We start from the raw sequence: 26,406 nt of genomic DNA on the forward strand, positions 1-26,406 counted from the left end.
TGAATTCCCATGAAAGAAAATGTCAAAAGCTCAGAAGGCTTTAAAATGGAGCAGCACTACAGTGCAGTGAACTGCTGCTGCCGAAACAGACTTAGAAGGTGATAACCTAAAAACGCCAATGGAAGAGTACCGATGATGCTGGGGTATTTGCTTGGGCAGTGGAGTCCAGCTGTGCTTTAACTAAGGTCTAAGGTCACATGTGAAACACGTACCTTTACATTGTGCATGCTCATGATGTTCCCACAGTCATCCATGTACTGTTTCAGGTCTTTGTCCTGAAAAGACACAACGCTTTAACATGGGACACAGTTTTGGGAATTTATGGCTGATCAACCTATGAGCTTCCCCCCCCCCTTAAAAAACAAACATTTATTTATATTTTGGGGGCACACATATATATGCCATGACATGTATACGGAGGTCCAAGAACAACCAAGGGAGTTGATTCAATTCTATATAAGTTCCAAGGACAAAACTCGAGTCCTCAGCCAGTTAACGCTGGATAAAGTTGGCAAGCGCCTTTTTCCACGGAGCCATCTCACCAGCCCAATAGAATTTAATTTTTAAACCAAGTTGCTTTTCAAGGAAATATACAGAATGCACTACACACATATTTAATTAAATGCCAATAATTAAACAATAATATCTCTGGGGCTGTTAAGAGGCCCAACTGTCTATTTTATTAAAGCAAAAGAGAGCGGTAAATTTTATTAAATGCTTACCAGATACTCAAAGACCAGTGTCAAAGATTTCTCCGTGTGCACAATGTCATGCAAGGTCACTATATTCGCATGCTTTAAGTCCTTTAACAGTGAGACTGGGAAACAAAAAGAAAAGCAAGTCATTTAGTCTACGATGGTCAGTCTCTATGAAACCCCAAGTTCTGCGCATTAGCTGACTGTGTTTAGGATAAAACCCAAAGTTTAAAGCAAGATTGACAGCGGAAGAAATGAATGTGTTGACTTCTTTGCTTGTGTGTTGTGGGTTTGATAGTGTAACTCGTGAAACTGTCCCCAACACTACAACCCTGCATCTTCCTATCTTCTAACTTCATGTCAACTACCCGAGGTGCTGAGATTATAGAGTACAAGGTGCCTTCTCTTCTTCCATATCATTAATCAGCTGCCTCAAGCACTTTTTTCATCATCTGATTTGTAAATGTATGTGGATGTGAATGCATGCATGTATGTGGATGCACATACATGTATGTATGTACGTACGTATGTGTCACCGCATCTGTATGTGTTTTGTGCTTTTTCTTTGGCTCTTTTTTTCTTTTCTGCTTGTTTTGCCCTATTTTGGTTTGTTTTTATTTTACCTTATTTTGTTATTTTTTAAAGATGTCTATTGGTATTTTAATGAGAGAGAGAGAGAGAGAGAAACTAAGTGTGGATTTGGGTGGGTGAGAAAGTGAAGAAAAGTAGAGGGGGACACCATAATCAGAAAATTGTCTATGTGTTGTATCTATTATCAATAAAAAGATCTGATTTTAAAAAATGAAATGGTCATGTTTATATTCTATTTGATGTTTATATTTAGTAAAATTTATTGATGTAGCCAATTTATGATTATCATAGTCTTTGTATACCAATCCTAAAGTTTTCCTAGGTCAAACATTATCTGTTTGATATTATTTTTAACAGCTTCATAACAATTTCATTATGAGCTATACAATAAGATAACTGACTAATCCCTTTCTGCTGACTATTTTGAGTTTAGAAACTAATAACTCCAAGGTCTAAAGATGGCTTCTAGCCAGTGATTGTCTCTACACTTGAGCACATTTTACAAACACTGCTCTTAATATGGTTTAAATTGAACTGTTTGCACAAATACTGTACCTTCTCTTATAGCTGTACAGGGCGCTCCTTCTTCGTGTTCCAAGCGGATCTCTTTTAACGCCACCAAATTCTCTGTCAATTTACTTCTTCCTTTATATACTGTTGCATATGTACCCTGTAAAATATATTTTGAAGGACACTTAAAATGTGGTAGTCAGTGGGCATGGTAATGCATGCCTTTACTCCCAGCACCTGGGGAGCAGAGGGAGGCAGAAGCCCTCTGGCCTATACAGTGAGTTACAGGTCAGCTGGGACATACTGAAGCTCTGGCCCAAACAAGTGGAAAGAGCCTTGAACTGGATTTCTAACCTCTAAGCATGCTGGAGTCTACCTTAAAAAGAGAGCATTATCTTACTCAGTGTCTCTAACAGCAATGACTCAGTTCCATATGCACAATATCCATAGTCCTACCACACTGCTTCCAAAGTATAAAAATGCACTTCATTTATTCTTCTGTTATTTCAGATTAACTACTGAATCAATGGATTAATATGAAAGGCACTTAAGGTAATGATGTATAGAACCACAGAGCACTGAGCGCTGTCATTGAAAATGTAGTGATAATGTTCAATCATAAAATCGGGATCCATGACTTCAGTCTTCAGAATCTGAGCACATTAGCTCTCCTTTAAAAAGCTCCCTTCAGGTCTGCCGGTTATTTTCCTGCCCTTTCTTACTGTAGATGGCAGGCCATTTCTAAATTAACAGCTGCTCATGTAGAAGAAGCAAGTTCAAGGAAGCCAGAGCCTAAGAAATTTTCTTATCTTTGAGGAAACATTTTTATCTCTACAGATAGTTCTCTGAACTCACACGATGTCCAGATCACAACAGACTCCAGGAGGTAAACAAGTAGATGACTAGTCCATCACCCACAGAACACAGCATTTGTGCTTCAGCAAAGGATTACAAGTCTACTAAGAAATATTAACTTCATCTTAACTGACGGAAGATTTCAAGGACACACAATAGATTTCGTCTAGTTTTGCTGTCATTTCAGAATTAGGTATATAATCTTTTAGATGATAATATCTAAAACCTGTATTTTTCTAAGCTGGCAGACATCACGGACTGACTGACAGTTTGGATAACAAGAAAATGTCTTACTCTTAAAGCAAGAGTACACTCACCTCTCCGAGCTTTTCCAATTTGATGTAGGTTTCCATTTTCCCAAACCCAATTTCTGACTGAAAGCAAACAATTATGAATTTAGCATCTATTCTTAAAACTGTACTTCTTTTAACTTTTAACTCTGTTCTAAAAAGTATGAAATTGCTGAACACCTGTCAAACTTTAAAAATACTTTTGCTATCAGAACATCAGAAGGTTTAAAAATAGCAAAGTTTATAATTAAAATAGTCTAAATAAGAACCGGCTAATCTTCTGCTAATGAACATTTAAACCTCTGGAACGTTTAGGCAGCACAGACATTTGAAGCCCTCATGAGTCTGAAGACTTCCCTCACAAAGCTGTTCTTAGACTTCTGTTTCAATGATACGTAATGATATGCTAAAAAAAAAAGTTACATCACTACTTAATTTGGTTTTAGCAAACCAGAATTTTTAGTCATTGGTTTATTAATGAATGACTAAGAATTTTTGTTTTTGCATTCCTAAAGATTTTTGCATGCATATGCGTTTTTTATGAAAAAATAGAAGAGCAAGTTTTAGAACCATAATATCCACCCTTGCTTATGACTTGGCATTTAAGGGTTTACTTTTTGTAATCAATAATGCTGAAAAATGAGATAAAATTACAATAGAAACACTTTCTAAGTACAAGTGAAGTTTTAAGTCTCAATTTAGAAAATGCAATAAACATCCAAGTATCTGGTATGGAACAGCCTGATCCGAATTATCTCTTACGTAGACGTTTACGTAAAAAGCTAATTGCCAAGATCATAGAAACAGCATCAAAATGTGGGTATTCTTAGAATTTAGATATTTTAATTCAAATGGCAGTGAATTTTTCTTGTCTTCTTTTACAGAGTGAGCATCACTGAAATATTTTAAATATCATCTATAATGCAAGGCACCTGGGAAAACTAACTGTAGGCTTAGAGCCTTTCCTCTCAGGAACAGCAAACATCCAGTACACTGTGGTCCAGCAGTGACGATGACAAAAACATTGAGGCTTGCTTTAAAGACTATATAAGGTACCGACAACAATGACAACAAGCTAAGGGCCATATAAACAAATGTCTAAAAGTTACTATAGTACCAAATACATATGGAATAAAATAGAACAGATGCATCAAAATTAATGTTGCAAAGAGTCCTCTTTAGTTATTCCTCCCCCCTCCTCGCAAAAAAAAAAAAAAAAAAAAAAAAAAAAAAAAGCTGAGGGACCGAACCCAGGGCCTCAGGGTCTACCACTGAGCTAAATCCTCAATCCCAAGAGTTGCTCTTTAGAGAATGAAATACAGTGACATTATTAGTATAGATCACACACACGAATACATGTATATGTGCACACAAAGTAACTACAGTCAACAATAATTGTATATGTCAAAATGTCTAGTATATTTTAAATATTCCTCACAAATAGATATTTTGGTGATAAATATGCTGCCTACTTTAGTCAAAGCACATTGTACACATGTATTGCAATGCCACACTATAAATATGCAGGATATGTGCCAATTAAAAAGAAGCATATATCTATAAGAGAAAGTGAATGCTAAAGTGTAATTATTAACCTAAAGTGACATTTGGATCTAGTTCATCTATAAAATAAACAGTACTACTGGGTTTCATCCATGTAGATGGCCAGGAAATTTGACAAAAGGACTCACGCTAGTGAACTAGTTGTCGGATCCCAGTTACAGATCCCAAATCCCTTAAGAAATTTTCAATTTAGTAGACTCAATGATTACATCCAAATAGCAATTGGTGAATCTTTAAATGGAAGTTTTAGAAAACTTTGCCTGCATTTTTATGTTAAAAATGACAGATTCACAATAAATACAATTAGCAGCTTGCTGGCACCCTGCAGAGAGTATTCAGCAGATGAAAGACAAAGCTCACTTATTCGACGTTCATCAAGGACAGTGCCCGGTGCTGAGCACACAGTGAACACGTACAGCGTTCTCACTTTCCTGCGTTGACAATCTGCAGCGACTTCTACTAGGCATCACAAAGACAACTAGAAATGGTTCTAGGAGCCCTACATTGTAATACAATATTGAGACTCCATAATGTGCTCTTTATACAAATGAAGATCTTTATGGTAATTTATTCCAAAAGAATAATTCATTACTTTAAGAAATAACTTTTCACAGTCTAAGCAAGCCTGTTCAGAAGTCTAACACACTCAAGAAAGACAGTACGCTTATACAATTGCGCACCATATGACAATGAGAACAGACTATGACTACATGCAATAAATCAGATGAAACACACAGACTCAGCAATGAACAAATAAGGAAACTACAAAAATACATTCTGTATACTTATATACATGCTGCGATTTTATAATATAGAAACTGTATAATACACAAATTTCTTGCATATTTGTATAAACACATTTTATAACATATATTTATAACTACATATAGTTCAAAAGGTTACATCAGAGTAGGTAGGAGACAGACTCAGGTGCTGAAAAACACGCTTGCGATCCCAGCACTTACGGAGGCTGAGCAAAGAAGATGAGTGAGAAGACAGCCTGGTTTACACAGCCAATTCCACACCACCAAGTCCCTCTCTCAGAGAAAGTAATGTCAGAGAGTATTAAGTACTTTAAAAGACAAATATCATCATGTCTATGAATAATGAGAAGGCGCAGATATAAAATCACACTACGAAGAGTGTACTCAAAACAGTGTGACCAAATATAAAACTAATCTTCGTTATCAGAAGCAGGGATTATGGGTAAGTTAAGGAAGGAGGGGTATCAAGTAAAGAGAAAAGTAGCGGAAAGGTGTCTGAAGCTTTCATTTATTCATCTGGGTACTGGTTACACGAGTGTGACAAGACCACAAACATACAATGAGCTGACTTAGAGTCTGGTACACTGTTGTAAATGGATCACCAACACACGGCTGTACATTTAGTCCATATGGTACTCTTATATCCAGCAGACACGTCCAAAAATAAGATGAATTTAAGTCCTGCTCCAATATACCTTTAAGTGTGAAAAATGACAAATGTAGACAATAATATAATAAAATTAAGCGAGTGCCTTAAAATTCACATATAAAAATAACTTCGGGGCTGGGGGTACAAATGAACATGAAGCGGTTGCCTAGCACAAGCAAACCCCTGGGTTTAAGAAAGTTTAAGAGGCAGGAAAGGATGGGAAGAGAAAAGGAGGAGAAGGAGGGAGAAAGGAGGGGAAAAGAAGAGAAAAAGACAAAGGGATAAGAAGGAATAAGAGTTACACTCCAGAAAGACAAACACGCCATCCTCAGGGCACAGTGCAAGGCCAGAAACTTACTAAGGAGGCTCTCCGGGACCTGCGGCTCATGGGCTGGTCGAAGGGCGGGCTGCTGATCTGCAGCTTCTCCAGGTACCCGTCAGGTATCCTGATGTCTGCAGGAAGGGACAGCCGCTTATTCAAGTCCTGCACAGATGGAGAAGGCCAGGGCATTAGACTCAAGTTTCCTTGCAATTCCAAAATCACTTAAGGCCAAAATATTTCTGTGATCAACGGCAAATAATGCGGTTTTACAGAAATGGTTTTAAAAGGCTCAGCACGTTCTTTAGCAAATCTATGTTGAACTTTACTTTGAGATCACACTCTAAGGAAGCAGTCTAACACAGAGTGCAATCGCCAAGTGGCCAGAGGACAGTCTGTAGGAACCAGTCCTCTCCTTCCACCACGTGGGCTCCAGGGACTGAACTCAGGCTACAGGCTTGCCGGCAAGTGCTGCTACCTGCTCAACCATCTCTTTTTCACTAAAGTGTTAATTTGAAACATGCTCGGTATCTTTGCAGAAAGCTTTTTAACTTACAAGATATACTGAAATAATAACAGTCATAACAAACATCTGTTCATAAGACTACAACATGCATTTTTAAATATTTATTTATGTTTATGAATGTTGTATCTGCATTTACGTATGTGAACTATGTGTGTGCCTAGTGCACTCAGAGGCCAGAAGGGAGTATCATGTCCCCTAGAACCACATGGGCACTGTGAACTGGACCCGGGTCCCCTGCAAGGGTTCCAAATAGTCTCTGCTGCTAAGCCCCCATGCAGTTCCCAACTCTCTCTTCTTTTACATGGAGAAATAACTTAATGCACCGTAGGGATGTATAGGTGTAACAGCAGAGACTAACGAAGTAGAAAACAAGCTGGTTCTGGTTTATTTATGCCTCTTAGAATTACAACTTATATATAAAAACTACAAAATGCCCACATGACTACTGAAAAGGTGTGATTAAGAAAACGGTTTTCTACAGGATGTGAACTGTAATTAATGTATAGTTGTCTTGGGGCTGTAATTAGAAAAAAGAAGCATTCAAACTCCAGCTCACTAGGCATAGGGGCTCTTGGGTAAGGGCCATTTGCCTTCACGAAAAGTGCCAAGGCAGAGAGTCCTGCATCATCACGACTGCTGGGTTCCCTCGGCTCTCCAGCTGCCCACGTTCTCCTTCAGAGTCTCCTTCTGCTGCCTCAGGCCTGGTTTTTGTTTTGTTTTTTCACTAGGTGTGTGTGTGTGAACTGTGTCTGGCACATAGTAGACACTCGATTTGTTTGTGAGGGAGAAAAAAAAGAAAGGTTTCAAATAAGCATCTATTTGCTCCATCTGTGTGCATGTTCCTTTAAAAACACCAGTATCCATACAAAGGCATGTCGGCATTTTGTAAACGCTCACCTCCATTGAGATCCGTCTGTGTATACGATTTCTGAGGCAAACGCCGGTAGGTGACTGGACTTCATCAGATGATGTCCCAGACGCTTGGTCACTCTCACCATCTGATCCCATTTTCAGATTTTCATGAACAATATCTGTAGCAGAAAAGAAGGCATTGTCTCCCTTTAAAATACAGATCTTATCTATTATTATCTATAGTTGTCGTACAATTCCTTATCATTACAGGTAAAACAGAGGCAGTCAACAAGGGAAGCCACAGTATTGAAAGTCATGAATAGTCTGGATACACAGATATGCAGCTAACAGATCAAAACATAAATTCCTTACAAGAGATATAAGAATCTCAGGCCGGGTGTGCAGGTTGGTTTTCAGTGAGCTCGACATAAGCTACAGCCAACTGAGAAGAGTCCCCATCAGACTGCCCTATAGGCCAGCTCGTGGAGAACGGTCCTGACTAAGGATCGAAGTGAGAGCCCAGTCCACTGCGGGTTCTCACTTGTAGAAGACAGCAAGCCAGTAAGTCAGGACTCTGCCTCAGCTCCTGGCTCCAGGTTCCTGCTCTGCCCGAGTTCCTGCCCAGGCTTCTCCCAGAGATGCACTGTGACTGAGCAGTAAAAGCCAAAGAAACTCTTTCTCCCCAGCTGCTTTAACCATGGCGTTTATTACAGCAGCTGTGATTAAGGGGCCAGCACCACTGAGGTGAAATCTTCTGGGAACTATTTCCTCGGGGTCGGCACACAGAGCTGTGGTCCAGAGGGAACCAACGCTGCCTCTCGAGCTGGCAGCCAATCTTGGTAATGTGCAATAGTCTCCCATGTGCTGCTGGTGCTGGCAGCATGAGGGCTGCAGGGTTGAAGGGCATGGACAGCCGCTGAGCCTGGCACTGTGAGAGGCCAGGAGGGGCCGTTGGCGAACGTGTAGTCTCAGTCGTAGGGGAAAGCCCGGGAGTGAAGCAGTCTGGAGAACCTGGAGAGAAGCTGAGGCTCAGCACCGTGAAGCAGGTTACAGAGTCCCTGAAGGGAGGCCAGATGATGCCACTGTTGAGTGTACAGCCCAAGCACGGTGGAGACCCCAGCACATGGGAGAGTCCAGGACTGTGGGACAACCACCACAGACAGGCAGGTGTGGCGTGGAACCGACCTGAATCTGTGAGATCAGCTGTGGGTGCCATGGATGGCACAGCAGGAGAGGTGGAGCTACCCAAGTTCCTTTTGGCCCAGAGCATCATGCGTGACTGAATTCTAGATGCTGGACATTTAGCTAAAGGCTTTGGTTTACACTGTGAGCTATTGGATTTGCTCTGATTTCATTTTAACTGTGCTGTTTCCTGCCTCTTGGAATAAGAAGTATACAACTCTTCTTATTTTACAGCAGCTCAAACTGAGAGACCTTGGATATGATGAACATTTTAAAGAGATTGGACCTTTTAAAAGTGTCTGAAGATTTTGAAAAACTATGGGACTTTTAAAGATAAAGTATGGTTTATACTTATATAATAGCAATATTTCTATGGTATCTTGGGGACAAATAAAGGAAAGGTTGGGGTTTGACAGTGATATTTTTGTCAAGATGACAAGGGGTTAATTGTACTGACAGTTTTTTGCCAACTTGACTCAAGTTAGAGTCACGTGGTCACTTGGGAAAGAGAAAATCAATTGAGAAACTGCCTCTATCAGATTGTGCTGTAGGAAAAGCTTGTAGTGCGTTTTCCTGATTAATGATTGATACAGGAGGAGCCAGCCCACTGTGGGTGGTACAACTCCAGGCAGGTGGCCCCAGGCTGCACGTGATGTGAAAGCAAGGCTGAAGAAGCCACATGGAGCAAGGCAGCAAAGTAGAGCTCCTCCACTGTCTCTGCTTCAACTCCCATCTCCAGGTTCCTGCCACGCTTGAGCTCTTGCCTTGGCTTCCCTCAACAATGGACTGTGACTGGGATGTGTAAGTCAACAAGCAAAAACAAAACAAAACAAAACAAAACCCCTCTCTCCTAGTTGTTTTCGATCGTGGTATTTCTCACAGCAATACAAAGCAAAATAGAGTATCAGCATTGTGGGACATGCCTTTAATCCCAGCACTAGGAAGGCAGAGGGAGGAGAGGGGAAAATCTCTTTATATTTTCAAATTATAAAAATATTTACAAGAAGGACAATTTAAATTATTATCAAGAATTGAATAAAATTACAGACTCAAAGTAGTTCTTGAGAAGTACAGTGACTTGCTTCATTTTCCACATTCCCGGAATTGGAGACTTACAATAGTAACCGACTTTCAGATCAGACAGCTCAGACACACAGCTGGACTAGAAACCTGCTCTTTTGCCTCTACCCTGTCATTACACCTGTCATTGGTTGGTCCACAATAAAATGGAACTAACTCATTTTAAAAAGATGCTACCCACAGTGATGGCACATGCCTGTCGTCCCAGAACTCGAGAATTAAGGCAGAAGGATGGAACAGCAGATACCAGAGGAGGCTACACAGCAAGATGCTTCTTGATTGAGCATTCCAAGCACTATTCGCAGAATACCTACTAGAAAATTAAGTTTGCGGTCTCTAAAATATCAAAAGTCTGCTGAGAGTCCACAGGTTCAAGGCCTGCCTGGACAAATAGCAAGGCCATGGAAGCTCAGCGATGCAGCATTTGCGTAACATTGTCTCAGCGAGCCCGTAGGTTCAGATCCTCAGTACTAGCAACCAAGCAAGCCACAAGCAAACCAAACCAACCGGCTGCTGTGAAGGACTACAGAGCAAAGGTATCAATCTCAGATATGATGGACACGGGAGTGCCATTTGACTCGACCAAGAGATCATTCACGGCAACTAACAAGCACCATGGTTTTCTGTCTCCTTCAAGATGCAACTGAAGAGACAGAATGAAGGCCTGCGCCGGAACTTCCCTACTTTGCTTGTGGGTTAAAGGCCTTTGCTGAAACGTGAAGAATATCAAGAACTAAGAATATTTGCTTATTCAAGCTTTGTGTCACTCACTATGAAACTGACAAAGGCACAATACACTTCTACATTCTGCCTATACCACTAACACTGCCAATGTACCACCTTAACCCTAGACCAAGAGTCTCAAGAACAGATTTTTTTTTTTTAATTGTTTTGTGTTTTGAGATGGGTTTGTTCTGTGTAGCCCTGGCTGTCCTGGAACTTACTCTGTAGATCAGGCTGGCCTCAAACTCACATAGATCGGCCTGCCCCTGCCTCTTCGGTGCTGAGATTAAAGGCGTGTGCCACTGCTGCCCAGCAAGAACTGATGTCTTTATACTGTTCCTGAGCTAAAAGTGTTGGCTGCGTTTTTATTAAAGGTTTCTGCCCACAGAGAAAGAATATGCAACAGTGACTACAGGCCATAAAACCTAAAACACCTGCAAACCAACCTCTTGTCTACACAACCAACAGAACTACAAGTCAAGACCTGATTTCTTAAAGATAAATACCCCCTTTATGGCTGACTTCAAATTATTGGCATAGTATTACTGGACATGTGATGTGCTAGAAAGAAATGTGCAATGGCACACCGTTACACAGTGTTATCCCATACGATTGACACACAATGCACAGAACTGTGCACACCATTATACAGTATTATCACTACTGACACGCAATGCAAAAGAACCCTCAGAGAGTAGATAATCTCAGACAGCAGAAAAGAGGCTAAAGGGTAACGACTTTGGAGTACTCATTATCTCTGTTCTTTAAATTGAGCTGCTTCACTCTAAACCCGCACAATTTAAAGTGTACCAGTGGCGATGTTTAACAACCAGCTGAGGTGACTCCGGCACCCCACTCTTTCTTCTGTGCCGCACCGACAGGGATAATGGCACACTTCTCACAGATGACACCATACTGTAGGGAGGCTCAGTCTTAAAATTACTGAAACGAGCCAGAAAGTAACCTTCTGTGGTAAGAAATAAAGCAAATAGTAGAATAAAATACTCAGGAACTTTAGTAAGCACAGTTATCCAATGGGACATTTTAAACATAGCTGTTAAAATTAAAACGTAATATACCACTAACAAAAATGATCAGAGACATGAATACACAAAAACTCACAGATTTTTTTTTCTAGATATTTCTAAGGATACAAAGGCAAAAGAATAACAAATCAGGTGACAATCTATTTCTTAAACTGGACCATATACTAGGATATAGTGTGACTAAATACTATGACACAGTGTGACTATATACTAGGATAGTGTGACTATATACTAGGATACAGTGTGACTAAATACTATGACACAGTGTGACTATATACTATGACACAGTGTGACTATATACTATGACACAGTGTGACTATATACTAGGATAGTGTGACTATATACTAGGATACAGTGTGACTATATACTATGACACAGTGTGACTATATACTAGGATACAGCATGACTATATACTATGACACAGTATGACAGGTGAGCACTAGCCACAGCCTGGAACCTTTCGTGTGATTTTTATAAAGGCTGCTCTGGATGAACAGGTGTGCAAACACTATTGCCCTATGGCACTGGCACTCCTCCATATTTCTTTCTTCATACAACTCACAACCAGTGTGCATGTCTTACAATCAGAAAGTTAAATGTAACAGAAGCACATTACCTAATCTGCTTCCATTCCTGGGCATTGCCATGAAGGAACCAAGGCTTCCTCCAATGACACTGTGGGGCCTTCGCAGTGGCGGCTTCTTGAAGGAGCCTGTGTATTGGTGGAGGAAGGAATGCATGCTGTGGGACGTTGGAGGCCTGCCATTCTTCACGATAGGCTCTGTGGTTCATGGCATCCAAGAATCATCCACGGTCATCGCCAGAGTCAGGATCGCATGAGAAGGGTTAAGAAGACAAAACAAAGCAAAAGTTGTAATAGAGATCATTTACACGGAAGCTCACTTCTTTGGCTATTTATTCAAGGTGCTAGAGTTAAAATAATTGCTATGAAAGAATATTTATAGGAAATACCTTAACATTTTAAGTTGATCCAAAGACCAAAACTGGTTAATGATCACTAATATACCCTGCCAAGGTTTTTATTATTTTATTATTTTACATCTTGAAATCATTTTGATATTACTTCATGTGCTGCCTATCTTGCATGTGCCTCGTAGTCAAATGTGCTGTAGAATATAACACATGTAATCCTTACCTAAAGAAATCTATACCTCTATTTTAGATGTTTAGAAAGGCAAGTCAGTTAGCGAATAAAACAGGTATACTTAAGTGCTTATCAATATGGAGGCTGAGACAATTGCTCCAAATGGTATTCTATTATATAAATAATTTTTAAACAAGCAAAGACCCATTACCGAGCAGAAATATCTGACAATACAGTACATCAGAATCAGCTATCCATGAGGAAGAATCTTAGCGGTATTTTGTTCTAACACCTATTTCAATTTCATTAAGTATACCTCCCAAAATGGAACTGCTGGTCCATATAATAACTCTATGCTTAACATTTAGAGGAAATGAAACAAGTTAATTTTTGACAGTTTTTAAAAACTAAATTCTTAGGGCTGGGAATATAGCTCAGTGGTACAGTGCTTGCCTAGCAGGTGTGAGGCCCCAAGTCCAATTTTCAGTGCTACAAACACATAAATAAAACAAAACAAAAAAATTTCTCAGAGTTATCTTTTACAGTAGATATTTTAGAAATAATATTTTAAACCTCCATTTACAATTTTAAATTTATGTTTAAATAAAGCTGTTCTAAGTTAGGGTCAGTATGTGTAGAATGGTCAAGATTAAGCTTATTTTTACAAATTGACTTCAAATTCAATATGTAAAATTCAGGATTCTTCTTTCCTGGATTCAATCTACCAATCAATGTGCAAACATTCTAGCTACACAATGTATTGTGAATTACAGTCATAGCAGAACATCTTAAACTGATTTTAAGCTTCAAAGTGTGATACAATTATTAAAACTATAGAAATCTCTCAAATTCCAGTTGAGAAGAAAAACATAAATGATAACCAAAGGTGCTGTGTATTACATTTTTCTAAGATATTTATATAACTCCAGCCCAACAAGGGTGAACTTCTCCATTGTGTTACAACACACATGACAGCCACATGCCGACATAGGATGAAAGTGCATTAGGGCTCCTGACCACGCTTGTGATCAATTTAGAGACTGGAAATCAAAAATCTGTCCAGGGAAGTTTACTCAGAGAAGTTACAAACTATTTCACTTATTCCTTCAGCCCGCATGGGCACTGCTTCAAAGTAGATAAAGACCGCGTTTGCTTTATAAACTTATTATACTACACGTGAGATCTTTAAATAGCACAGTCCACATATATTCTTATACAGCATGTTGGCATGGGCTCTATCTCTGTGGGCAACCCATCTTCTGTAGTTTTTATGCTAGAAACAAAACTGGAGGAAAATAAACTATAGGGGAAGTGTGTTTACTACAGCTAGTAGGCACTAACATGATCCAACCAGACTTAGAATCCCTGTCAAGAACGTAGATGAAATCTACCGTACACAGAAAATTAGCAGCAACTGACTGTGGCGGTTCATGACGAAGAGGGATCAAAGTTTGCTGTGTCTTCAGGTATGGTTAGCAAGTCACTCCAACAGCTTTCCTATTTTTTCTTCTTTACTATCTGCTATAAAGAAACAACTTATACTATTTTTAAAATACTAGGTATTTTTTAACATTTTACCCCTGGTGGTGGAAAGAAAATGCATGCCTGCCCTCCAGGGAGTGGCCCTACTGGAAGGTGTGGCCTTGTTGGAGTAGGTGGCCTTGTTGGAGAAAGTGTGGGGGGCTTTGAGGTCTCCTTTGCTGAAGCTACACTTAGTGAAACACCCAGTTGCTTCTGCTGCCTGCGGATCAAGATGTAGAACTCTCAGTTCCTTCTCCAGCACCGTGTCTGCCTGCCTGCTGCCATGAATACAATGGACTAAACCTCTGAAGCTGTAAGCGAGTCTCAATTAATGTTTTCCTTTATAAGAGTTGTTGTGGTCATGGTGTCTCTTCACAGCAATGGAAACCCTGAGAGAGAAGTTGGTACCAGGAGTGGGATACTGCTGTGACAGGCCTGACCTCGCTTTTGTTTGAAGGAATATGGACCTTGGGACTGTGGATTAAAGCAGTGGAATGCTTTACGTGCTGCTTATGGGAGACCCTAGTAGGAGTATGGGAGACAGCGGTGCTGAGGATTTGAACTGTGGAGGGGCAGGCTCAACAGGTTTTAGAGGAGAATTTTAGTATGTTGCCTAGAGACCGTTCTTGTGATATTTTGGTGAAGAAGGTGGCTGCTTTTTGCCCTTGTCCAAAAAGTCTCCCTGAGACTAAATTTAAGAGTTTTAAATTAGTCAGCGAAGGAAATCTCAAATCAGTCTAATATAGATTCTACCATGTGATTATTAGTTTAACTCTAATGAAAATTTATAATGAAAAGGAGCAAGATGACAAAGTAAAAACACAAAATGTATAATTTAATGAGGAGAAAAGGAATGCCAGGAAGTGGAAAGGAGCTATAAGTCTTGTGTTTTAGGAGATAAACAGAATAAGAAATGGAATAAAGGAAGTGGTGACCTCAGAGCAAGATCCCACCCAGCTAAGTTTCTAACTTGTGAAAAGGAATTAAAGAAAAGCTTAGAGCCAGATGTGCTGGTGCACGCCTTTAACCCCAGCACTCAGAAGGCACATGGAGGAGGATCTCTGAGTTTGAGGCCAGCCTGGTCTACAGATCCAATTTCAGGACAGCCAGGCTTAGACAGTGAAAGACACCATGGAAGACAGAAAGCTAGTGAAGATGGAATTGAACGAGGGGCCATGGTCCAGCCCCAGGAAGCAGGAGAACTTGGTAGTTTTTACCATGTGGTTCTGGCTTTATTACAGTCAAGGATAGAAGAAAAGGGCTATGGGATTTTCCTTTGAGACTAAGGAAAACTGATGAAGCCAGGCATATCTCAGGGGTGTCCCTGCATGGAGGCCTACAGAGGCCATTGCATGAAGTTATGAAGTTGAAGCCTGAATTGCTTTGGAGACCCCAAGATGTTAGAGATGCCAGGGCCGTGGAAGATCTGCTGAGAGCTGATAACGGGGAGTGGAATCAGCTCACAAGAACTAAGTATGTTCCAGTCAACAAAGCTGAAAGGAGTTGGAGATCTGGAGAGTGTTTTGACATCTGACATGGAGATCCAGAGTTAGGAGTTTGCCCAGATAGCTTTTGTTCTTGCTTTGGTTCAGTATTTCCTCACCATGCTTCCTTTTGGGGAATGGTAATGTATATCCTGTGTCATTATATGTTGGAAGTATGTGATCTGCCTTTTGATCTGATTTTCCAAAGGATTACAGTTAACAGATTGTATGTATCTCAGCAGAAGAGACTTTGAACTTTAGACTTTTAAATAAGTTTGAGACTGTTATGGACTATGGGGACTTTTGAAGTTGGACTGAATGCATTTTGCACTGTGATCCGGCTACAAGCCTCTGGGGGCCAGGGAGTAGAATATGGTGATTAGAAAGAAAATGGTCCCCAAAGGGAATGGCACTGTTAGAAAGTGTGGCCTCTTGGAGGAGGTGTGTCACTGTGGGGGGGGGGGGGCTTTGTGGTTTCCTTTGCTCAAGCTTCACTCAGTGAGACACACAGTTGTTTCTGTTCCCTGCAGATCAAGATGAAGAACTCTCAGCAACTTCTCCAGCACTGTGTCTGCCTACATGCTGCCATGAACATAATGGACTAAACCTCTGAACTGTAAGCTAGCCCCAGTTAAATGATTTCCTTTATAAGAGTTGCCATGATCACAGTATCTCTGCACAGCACCAGAAACCCTAGAACATCACCGTTTGTTACAAACTAATCAGGTTTTTAAGGTATTTACTAAAATATTCCACAAAATATACAATTAGCCTAAATTATTAATAAGCTCTCTCAATAAAGTCAGTGCATCTTCCACGATATTTGTTTTGGTTTTGGTTTTTTGAGACAGGGTTTCTCTGTAGCATTGAAGCCTTTCTGGAACTCACTCTGTAGACCAGGCTGGTCTCAAACTCACAGAGATCTGCCTGCCTCTGTCTCCCAGGTGCTGGGATTAAAGGTGTGTTCTGTCGCCACAGCCCAGCTATGACTCAGTTTCAACAATAACAAAAAAAGTTTGTCTGGTAATCAAATATTCATTAGGAATACATTCCAGAAGTTATGTACTATGAGGTACACAGTGCCTCTTTTATCCCTGAACATCACTGGTAAATGCACTGGCCAGACATTTCTAGCACAAGAATGAGCAAACTGGATTCAACTACTGTTACCACCAAGAATTCAATGGGGGTCTAAGGGAATAGTAGGATTCTGCCCCATGTATCTCACTAATCCTTTTATAAGAGGGATAAATAGTACAAAATCATCTTCAAGATCTAAGCCAAGTGCAAATTTTACCACCTATATATAATGATGTCCAAATTAGTGTCTTAAATTTCTTATTGAGCTCATTTTTCTCCCCTCTGTCAGAAAGCAAACCATCAAGGAAAGCGTCAGCAAACCAAGCAGACTATGAAAACAGACACAAGGCAGACAATGTTCAGCAAATAATGATTTGACTGAGGAAAAAAAGCAAAGTCTCTGAAGCCTGGGAGGACAAACTGACCTCTCGACGTCCATGAAGCAGCATTTCGGTGTGTTAGCCCCTCCGCAGTCCCAAACCAAGACTGCTAACCTACAGACCCCTCCCTCTGCCTGTCTACACCACCAGCATTGACCTGCAGTGGGGCGGACACCCAGGCTTTCAGTCACTGCCAGAGATCTCCGACCAGAATTTCGGCACAGGAAAGGAAGCTCTCCAGGTGCTGCAAGCCATGGCTCACTAGCAGCCATTTTTACAAGCCCCTTCCTGGTCACTAGGACATGCCTCGGGTGATTTTGGCTTTGATTATATAGTCTTGTTCTAAGATTTTCACCAATCTTACATTTTAATTCATTCAACTTAACAAATCCTTCAAATTTTTACATTAAAATTTGTGTGCTATTACCTTGTGTTGTAAAAAGCACTGTCCAATGAAACATCATGTTTTAGTCTTTGCTATGAGTGTTCTCAGTGCTATGAACACACTGTGTTACGTTAAATAAGAAAACAGCAAATTCACTCATTACTACGAAGACAGTCATAGATTGCATAGTTTTGCACACCTAGAATGCTATATAACTACAATAAAGCTACAAACAAGAATTTTATAAACATAGTCATAAAATATTTAAATGCTATTTTACAAATAGTTATTTAACAATCAATACAATTTTATAGACTTTATTTTTATTTAAGAATTAATAAAACAGAAAGGGATTCACAGGAGTAGGAGATCAAGGACATTGGTAGTACATCTCATTTGGGATGAGAGCAGAATATGGCATTAGCCAAGCATATTTAAGTGAGTCTTGCCCCTCAAAACCAACCAAACAAACAAAAACCCCCAAACAAGGAACGGTTTAACAAAGGCGCCATGTTCAGCTTGATTCCGCTGTGTTTGCGAGGCAGCTAAATCCTCACGCCCGGCCTTACCGCTGTCTTTGCCGCTGCTCTCCTCCACTGTCATCTGCTCGGCCAGCTCCGACAGGGATTCATCGATCGTCTGGCTTCCCCTGAGCGTGAGGGACAGTCTCCTCTTAAACTTTTTCATCCTATCAGCTGGATGTAGCGTGGAAAGTTCTGAAAGTAAAGAACAAACAAAAAGGGAAATTTAAATATTTTATTGCTCAAGAAAAATGTCACTCTGGGCTTACAGGGAATCTTTAAAAGAGAATATATTAGGGATGCTTCAATTCCAGAAAACATCACCGAATCTACACTTTTTGTTTAAAAAGGTCTAATTTGACTAACGTTATATTTAGTTGGCATCAACAGAAGGGAAAAGTTCTATTAAGGTCCACAGAGAGACCTTAAGAATGAGACCTGAAGAAATGAAAACTCCCTAAGGCGTGCCCTCTGGAAACTGCTAGCGCGAAAATGGACTATTACTTCGCCGCCTAGGTTCCACCACAAGTCTCAGCCATCATTCAGTTAAGAGTCAGATCCGTGTCTTATCCCATTTTCATGGTAGGGAAATCGCTCAAAGACCTCCCCCAAGCAAACCATCAAACACTAGGCAAGAGAACTAAGACTCAGAGGTGAGGTTTTGTCATTTACCCTTTCTTCTAAAGTATAACAGCTGTGAGGTTCTGTAGCACGCAAACTGCAGGCTACAATTTACACGATGGCAAATGTAACCGGCGGTATTTTTTCCCATCTTACTCGAGTCAGTTAAGTCTGCCAAGTGAAAAAGAAGGCACTTGTTCCCTTAGCCAACTCAACATTAGATAGACCTGTGCCTTCTTTTCTAATTGTTCTTTAGGACCCCCAGTAAGCAAACTTACCAGATCACCTTGCAAGCTATGAAAGTTATTCTAAATAAAACAAGGGCCTTTTACAACGCCCCGATGCTAAAATAAGCCAGCTGTTTATATGTCTCCCATATGTGTTTTGCTTAACTTCTCATTCTAAGGGTATACTCTAGGTTTGCCGAGCAGGTATCTTATAGAAAGACTTTTTTGTTTGCGCAAAGGCTGGGAAACAGAAACACAAATTTATGACTGATAATGTCATATTTGACCATTTCCCTGCTATGTAGTCACTCTAATTTTATGACACCGCCATAATAAAATACGAAACTACACACATTAAAAGGCAAGAATTGCAACTATAATCTAATATGGTTTCTGTTCATTTCCGAGGTCTAAAATCTTAAGACATGCTGGTTAATGAGTCTAAAAAGCATCCACAGGATAGCCTGGTTTGGTCCCGATATGGAAACAGACCAGGTGGTGTTGAATAATGCCTAGTAACTCACCCTCTAGTTTACCATTCATCCTCCTCCTCCTCCTGTGTCCAGCCTGTGACGACATCTATCTGCTTTTCAGTTATAGAACCCCCATGGGATTCTCTTCTATAGATTCCAGTTCTCTAGGCAAAGTCTCAGCTTCAGCCTCCATTTTCATGAACATATCAATCCACCACATGGTAAAGCTCCTGTCTATAACCCCAAAGGCTGTATAACCTGTTGATTTGTTTCTGCTGTTGGGATTTTTCTCTGGTGGCTGTGCAGGTGGCAATATTTCACTGGATGCCAGACTCTGGACGTGAAGCTGGAGCAGTGGGCAGGCTGCAGATGCTGCCTGCCATCTCCCTCTTTCCTAGTTCGCTGTCCAAGTAGAACAGACCAGCAGATGATCTCAATCCAGTGAAGGACAGAGACCGCTGTAGACCGAATCTCCGGCACTGAGAGTCCACCCACCGCGGCGTTACCGTCACTTTCATGGGAAGGCCCTGCAAGTCTCCAACTGTAAACCCAGGGTCAGAATAAAAGCAGCAGAACAAACCAGTGGAGACTCTGTTTGCTGTCATCGTAGGTTTGGGCTCTTCTCTTATGCCCTGTTCAACCTTTATCTTCCCACTGAGAACGGTTTAATGGTAGTTAACTTTTAAAGACTCACAAACAGCAGAAATACACCCTTCCTCAATCCCTGCCCAAGTCTGGACTGACTGAGGGCCTCATACACTTCAAAAATGGTCTCACTCCCCTAGCACTTCCATAGCTTCAGCAGGACTTCAGTTCGCCTAAAGCTACCCCATCATAGGCAAAATGGAAGTTTTGGTGCGGGTCAGACACAACAATATACAGATGTCAATAGGAGGCAGTCCAGCAAGCTCAAGCTGGCTGCAAAGAAACATGCTAACTGCAGGCATGCCCTAACTGTGCTAAGTGTATACATCCTAAATGTTATCCCTTTCACCTTCGGATATAGTTCTGCCATGACAAAGACTACATCATCTGTTTCAACATCTTAGATATTTAAGGTGATTAAGTTAGTCATTCTCATTTTGTTTCTCTAAGACCATTGGCTAAAGCTAAGCATGGTAGCGCACACCTTTAACCCCAGTCCCCGGAAGGTTGACCGATGGCAGGACGCATGGGCTATACAGTAAATTCCCAGCTAGACTGGAGACACTGACTGAGACCTCAAATGCCAAAGAACAACAACATGACAAAAAGATTCACACTACAGAAGCCCTCTTTCAAGAAGGTTCAAGAGCACCAGGCCCAGCAGCGGGGTAACTAAGCAGGCCTAGGTGCTTAACTCTACATCTGTGAGAGGCTGCTGGGTGAAAACCTGGAAGCCCTTGGAATACTGCACTTGATCTGAGTGTCTCCATATACCTGAAACTAAGTCATACTGGATAATTATTGTCAGTGCTCAGGACCAAATGCAACACCTCACGCATGCGAGGAAGTGCTCATAAGTCAGCCCTCAAGCCAGATCACTACACGCTCTTCCAACTTTTCAGACCTCACCATCTCTAACGGAGTTATGTGCTCCCTAATGTCTACTTAACTACATAGCATCACTGCAGAACACTATGTAACATTTTTTTTAAAGTTAGCAGACCACAGTCTTGCTATTGCTCTAGAAGAAGGACAAGATAATAAAGCATAGGATACATCAATTATATATGGATTCTGTATTATAGCACTGAGTTTAGTTAGCCAAAATATGGGCCAATGTGGCTAATGAGCACCTACAAAGTGGTCAGCCCAAACAGACTTAGGTAAAATGTAAAATATAAATTTGGCATGAAAACAAGAATGTAAAATATCTTCACAATTGTAGACAAGGCCATGTAAAAACAACAAACATGGAGGTTCCAGGACCTAAAGAAAAAGTGGAAAGTGGGAATTATTAACAGATACAGAATTCAAGACTTTCCAGAAGAGGAACCCACGGATGGACCACAGTGGCAGCTGATGCTAACACAGAACATTAAGTAGATCGAGGGACTTCTTACTGTAGCGCATCTGAGCAGCAGCATGCGTCAGGGAAGGGTCCCTTTATTCACAATTAACAACGGTACAAATTAATATGTACTTTGCCATCAAACAATGAAGACTGTTCTGGTAAACACATAAACAGGCTGAGCACCAGCATTTGAGACCCCATAAGCACACACGACTACCAGCATCATGATAGTTCCTGAAGGGCCGCAAAACGGAAACAAATACATTTGTTAAAAATAAATTTTGGCTCCAAATTTTCCAACTCTGATGTCAATGACATCAACACACAAAGACTAATAAGAATAAACACAAAGAGATCCACACTGACACCTTCTTATTAAAAGTGTACAAATCCCAAAGCAAGGAATGTTGAGGTAGCCAGAGTGAAGCTATCTAATCTACACAAGGGTCCTGCAACATGATTACAAACTGATGACACATGAGAAATTAAAAGGCCAGGAATAGCATAGTTCAATATTGAAGGGAAAAAGAAAATGTTAACCAAGAATATTACATTCAGCAAAACTATACTTCAAAAATGAAACAGGAATGATGACAGATCTGTCCAATGAAGAATGATATAAGAAGGCTTTCGGGGTACAGGAAAGAGATGGAATACAGCTAAGAGGGTGACAATAAGCCGGAGATTTCAACAGCCAACTTACAACAATGACAGAAAAAGGCGACAAAAAGGAGGCGACCTTGAAAACACTGCAAGTTTAATGCATGGGACCTAAGAGACAGGTGCGGGGCACTTTACCTAACAACAGTGCACACATCATCTCTGGTGCACACAGACATCCTGCAGACCAGAACACACATATACAGTAAGAACACAGAGGGGATAAACAAAACAGAATTGGGGTCTTTGAAATGTTATGCTGACTTTGAGAGGCTGAGATGGCTCAGTAGGAAGGGAACTTACTGCCAAGCCTGGTGACTGAATTTTATCCTCCAAACACACATGGTGAAGGGAAGAATAGACTCTCAAAGTTGTCCTTACCTCCACACATGCTATGGCATTCGAGTGCTGCACACACAAGTAAATAAACACAACTTAAAAAGAAAGCAGGGGATGTTAGAGAGATGGCTCAGTGGTTAAGAGCACTGACTGCTCTTCCAGAGGACCTGGGTTCAATTCCCAGCACCACACAGCAGCTCACAATTGCCTGTAACTCCAGTTCCAGGAGACCTGACACCCACGTCAAAACACCAAAGTACATACAATAAAAATATATAAAATTTAAAAATTCAAAAACCTAAAAAAAGAAAATAGGGGTATTAGTACCCATTTAAATAGAAAATAACATAAAATTCTGTGACTTAGGCACCAGAAAGTGAATCACCTAATAAGTGAACAAATATCCCAGAAAACATGCAAAATATCAATACTGACTCATTAAAAAGCACAATGTAAGTATATATCTAACATCTGAGGTGAATAAATTAGTATAATAAAGGGAAATCCAGCACAAGATATATTTACTGGTGAGAGGTTCTTTCTCAAAAAGCAAGGTAGACAACTCTTGAGGAACAACACCTTTACAACCCACATATGTGCACATACGTGCATCTACACCACACACATGTACTCACACACAAAAATAATACATTTCCAATAGTAACCAAACAGTATTTAAAATAATATAAATCCTTAGGAGTTACCCAGTGAGATGACAGACACATGCTAAAAACTAAAATACAGCCAGGCGGTGGTGGAGCACACCTTTAATCCCTGCCCTCGGGAGGCAGAGGCAGGACGATCTCTGTGAGTTCGAGGCCAGCCTGGTTCACAGTGCAAATTCTAGGAAACAGGGACACACAGAGAAACTGTATTGAAAAACAAACAAACAAACAAACAAACACCTAAAAAATATTGCTGAAAAGTTAGAAAAGATGTTTGTAAATAAAAACATACTCCCTTTCCATGGACTAGAAGACTGTTACTCAAAGGTGATCTACAAATTCAATCGAAAGCCCAACATTGTTTTTTTTTTTCAAGCAGGAGAACGTACCCTAAAATGTATTCCAAAGGAACCTGAATAAACGCAGTGATTTGAAACATAAGAAAATTAGAAGACTCTATTTTCCTTACTACAAAGTCTGCTGAAATGCTATAGTAATCAACACATTGTAATACTTGTATCAGACCTAACACATACATCTACGGAGTAGAACTAGGAGCTCAAACAAACCAAGACAGTCTTTCCAACAACAGGGCTGTATTCTAATGGAATACAGTGGGGTTGGACTCTTATGCTATATGCAAGAGTTAACTTAAAATAGATGAAAGAAGCTAGGTAGCGGTGGCGCGTGCCTTTAATCCCAGGACTCAGGGACAGAGGCAGGCAGATCTTGTGAGTTCTAGAACAGGCTCCAAAGCTACACAGAGAAACCCTGTCTCAAACAAATAAACAAACAAAAAAGTAGATGAAAGAAAATAAGTGGATTTAAACCTATGTAACAAAAAACAAAGAATTCTTGGGGCTGATGAGATGACTCAGCTAGTAAGCGGCAACTGTGATCACGCCAAGTCTGATGACCTGAATGTGATCTCCCGCGCTCATGTGGTAGAAGGAAGAGAACTAAGTCCAGCAAGTTGTCCTTTGACCGTCACACATGTTCCGTGGCATGTGTCCCACCCACCCCCAGGTCCCAAAGGTCCTCAAATATTACAGGCTATTGCTAATGTTCTTGGATATCCTTCAAAACTTGAGATAGGATCTTACTGCCGAAGGCATCAACCATATGGAGAAAGCAAGCTGGTGCCGACCTTCATCCCCACTGGTGAGCTTCCGTGGATCTGAAAGATGCCACACAAGCCTATGAGAGCAGGAAAGTGATAACCAATTCTTCCCAGGTGTGAATCCAACCAGCAAGCCATGTCCACGGGTCCAATAGTAGCAATACATATCATGGGCATAAACAACCATTTTCTAGTTGGATTTAAGGCCTGCTCCCCAAGTTGAAACCCACACCTGGCTAAGAATCTACAGCTAGACAGATCATAGACCCTGGGAGAGGACCTACTACTATTCTGCTACATGGACACGGTACCAAACCAGCCAACTCCCAATGACCTATCATTACATCCATACATTGAAGCACCTCAACTTATTAGAGAAGATGCCCATAACCAGCCAAGTGAGCACAATGTCCAGTCCTGAAGAACACACACCCTGCACTCCCTCTTCCACGGGCTCAGGGATCATTGTGGGAGCGGGGGCAGAAAGAGTGTAAGAGCCCTGGGGGGGCGGAGGCCCCTGGGCACAGCAGAACAGCTAGCTACACATACAGCATCATAAGAGCTGTGACACCATGCACAAAACCTATACAGACTGAGACCCAGGGGGAGAAGGGAGCTGGACACAGTTTCAGCCCTCGTCAAGGGTAATTCTTAGCGGCTGGGAGAAGAAGGGTCAGTTTCCTCTAAAAGTGTAGCCACTGATAAGTAAATCACAACACTGAATCCTCAGGATTTTAATTGATAATGTCTTTCTACAAGGAGTTTATTATTTTCTTTGAGCATATTTTTCAAACAGATTTGTTACTAGTCAATAGGTTAAAATTTAAAATATTATTAAAACCCGACTTTAAAATCATCAAAATGCAGATACTTTCTTATCGTGAATAATCAACTGACTTGCAGGTAGGTGGTAAGGCCTCACAAGGGGCTTTTATTCTAAACAGCTGTTTGGTTTCAGTGACTTCAGAAAGTAATCTACTGGGAGAGTCACCTGATGCTTCTGATCACCGCAGTCTCACTCAACAAGCCAGAAAGCGGCTGCGAATAAGAGAAGAGGTGCCTTGGCCGACACAGCTGACAAAACGAAAAAGCCCACTGAAAAGAAAGCACAGGACAAAGAATACCAGAATATCATTTCATAGATGAAACAAAGTTCATTTAAATTATGCACTCCAGCTACACTTATTTTGTCAAAAAAGTGATTTTTAGGGGCTGGAGCCATAATAGCACTGGCTGCTCTTCCAGAAGACTCGGGTTCAAATCCCAGAACCCACATGGTTGTGGCTCTACCCATCCATAACACCAATCTCTGGGATCCAGGGCCCTTTCCTGGCCTCCAAGGTCACTAGGCACAAACATGACACACAGATATATAAGCAAAAAGAACAGCAATACACATAAATAAATAAATTTTAATAAGTAACTTTACTCATAAAACCAGAACTTCACTGAAAGATAAGAGTCATTTTAAAATTCCTGCTGTAATGATTACCTCCTGAACTTTAAAACCAATCACTGTCTACGGTGGATGGGGAATCACTACTATGTGATAAAAATCTAAATTAAATTCCTCTACTATAATTCAAAAAATAAATCAACCCTCCTTTTCTTTGGTGACTCCACTAAGTTATACCCCTGCCCAAGATTGATATTTTATCAAAACAGAACCTTGGATTGGTAGCACTTCTACAAAACTCAAAAGTATTGCTTAGATCAGGAGTTCTCAATTTGTGGATTACAATAGTAGCAGAATTACAGCTATGAAGTATCAATGACAATGTTATGGCTGGGGTGACCTTAACACAGAGAACTGTACTTAAGGGTCGCAGCTTTAGGACGGTCATCATTCTCTGGGACCACAGAGATGGTCACCGGACAGATACACAGACGCAGCCTCCCATACTGCAGAGACTCAGTAACTCAGACAGCCTAACATCATCTCCAGCACTCGGATTGGTAATGGTATATTACATTAGACAGACTTTGATAAAAGACAAATATCACAAGTATAATTTTAACAGATTTTTTCCTATATTTTATTACATTTCTCTCTCTCTCTCTCTCTCTCTCTCTCTCTCTCTCTGTGTGTGTGTGTGTGTGTGTGTGAGAGAGAGAGAGAGAGAGAGAGAGAGCATGGATGTGTGTGAATACATGTGTGCAGACCAGAGAACAACTTATAGAAGT

General features: G+C 40.7%; 1 protein-coding gene across 1 annotated transcript in view; it reads right to left on the bottom strand.

Annotated features, from left to right (window-relative positions):
* Cdk17 (cyclin dependent kinase 17) overlaps positions 1-26,406 on the bottom strand; it is a 74,231-nt gene that overhangs the window by 15,926 nt on the left and 31,899 nt on the right. Inside the window, exons 2-9 of the mRNA XM_087901989.1 lie at positions 18,170-18,316; positions 12,262-12,426; positions 7,660-7,793; positions 6,276-6,401; positions 2,969-3,025; positions 1,842-1,956; positions 723-817; positions 213-275 (exon numbers count right to left, since the gene is read on the bottom strand). Of these exons, the coding sequence (XP_087758115.1) occupies positions 213-275; positions 723-817; positions 1,842-1,956; positions 2,969-3,025; positions 6,276-6,401; positions 7,660-7,793; positions 12,262-12,426; positions 18,170-18,287 (873 nt within the window). The 5' untranslated portion in view covers positions 18,288-18,316. The remainder of the gene's footprint in view (positions 1-212; positions 276-722; positions 818-1,841; positions 1,957-2,968; positions 3,026-6,275; positions 6,402-7,659; positions 7,794-12,261; positions 12,427-18,169; positions 18,317-26,406) is intronic.

The sequence above is a fragment of the Myodes glareolus genome, chromosome 26 (assembly GCF_982192425.1).
Source record: "Myodes glareolus chromosome 26, mMyoGla1.1, whole genome shotgun sequence".
Lineage (NCBI taxonomy): Eukaryota > Metazoa > Chordata > Mammalia > Rodentia > Cricetidae > Myodes > Myodes glareolus.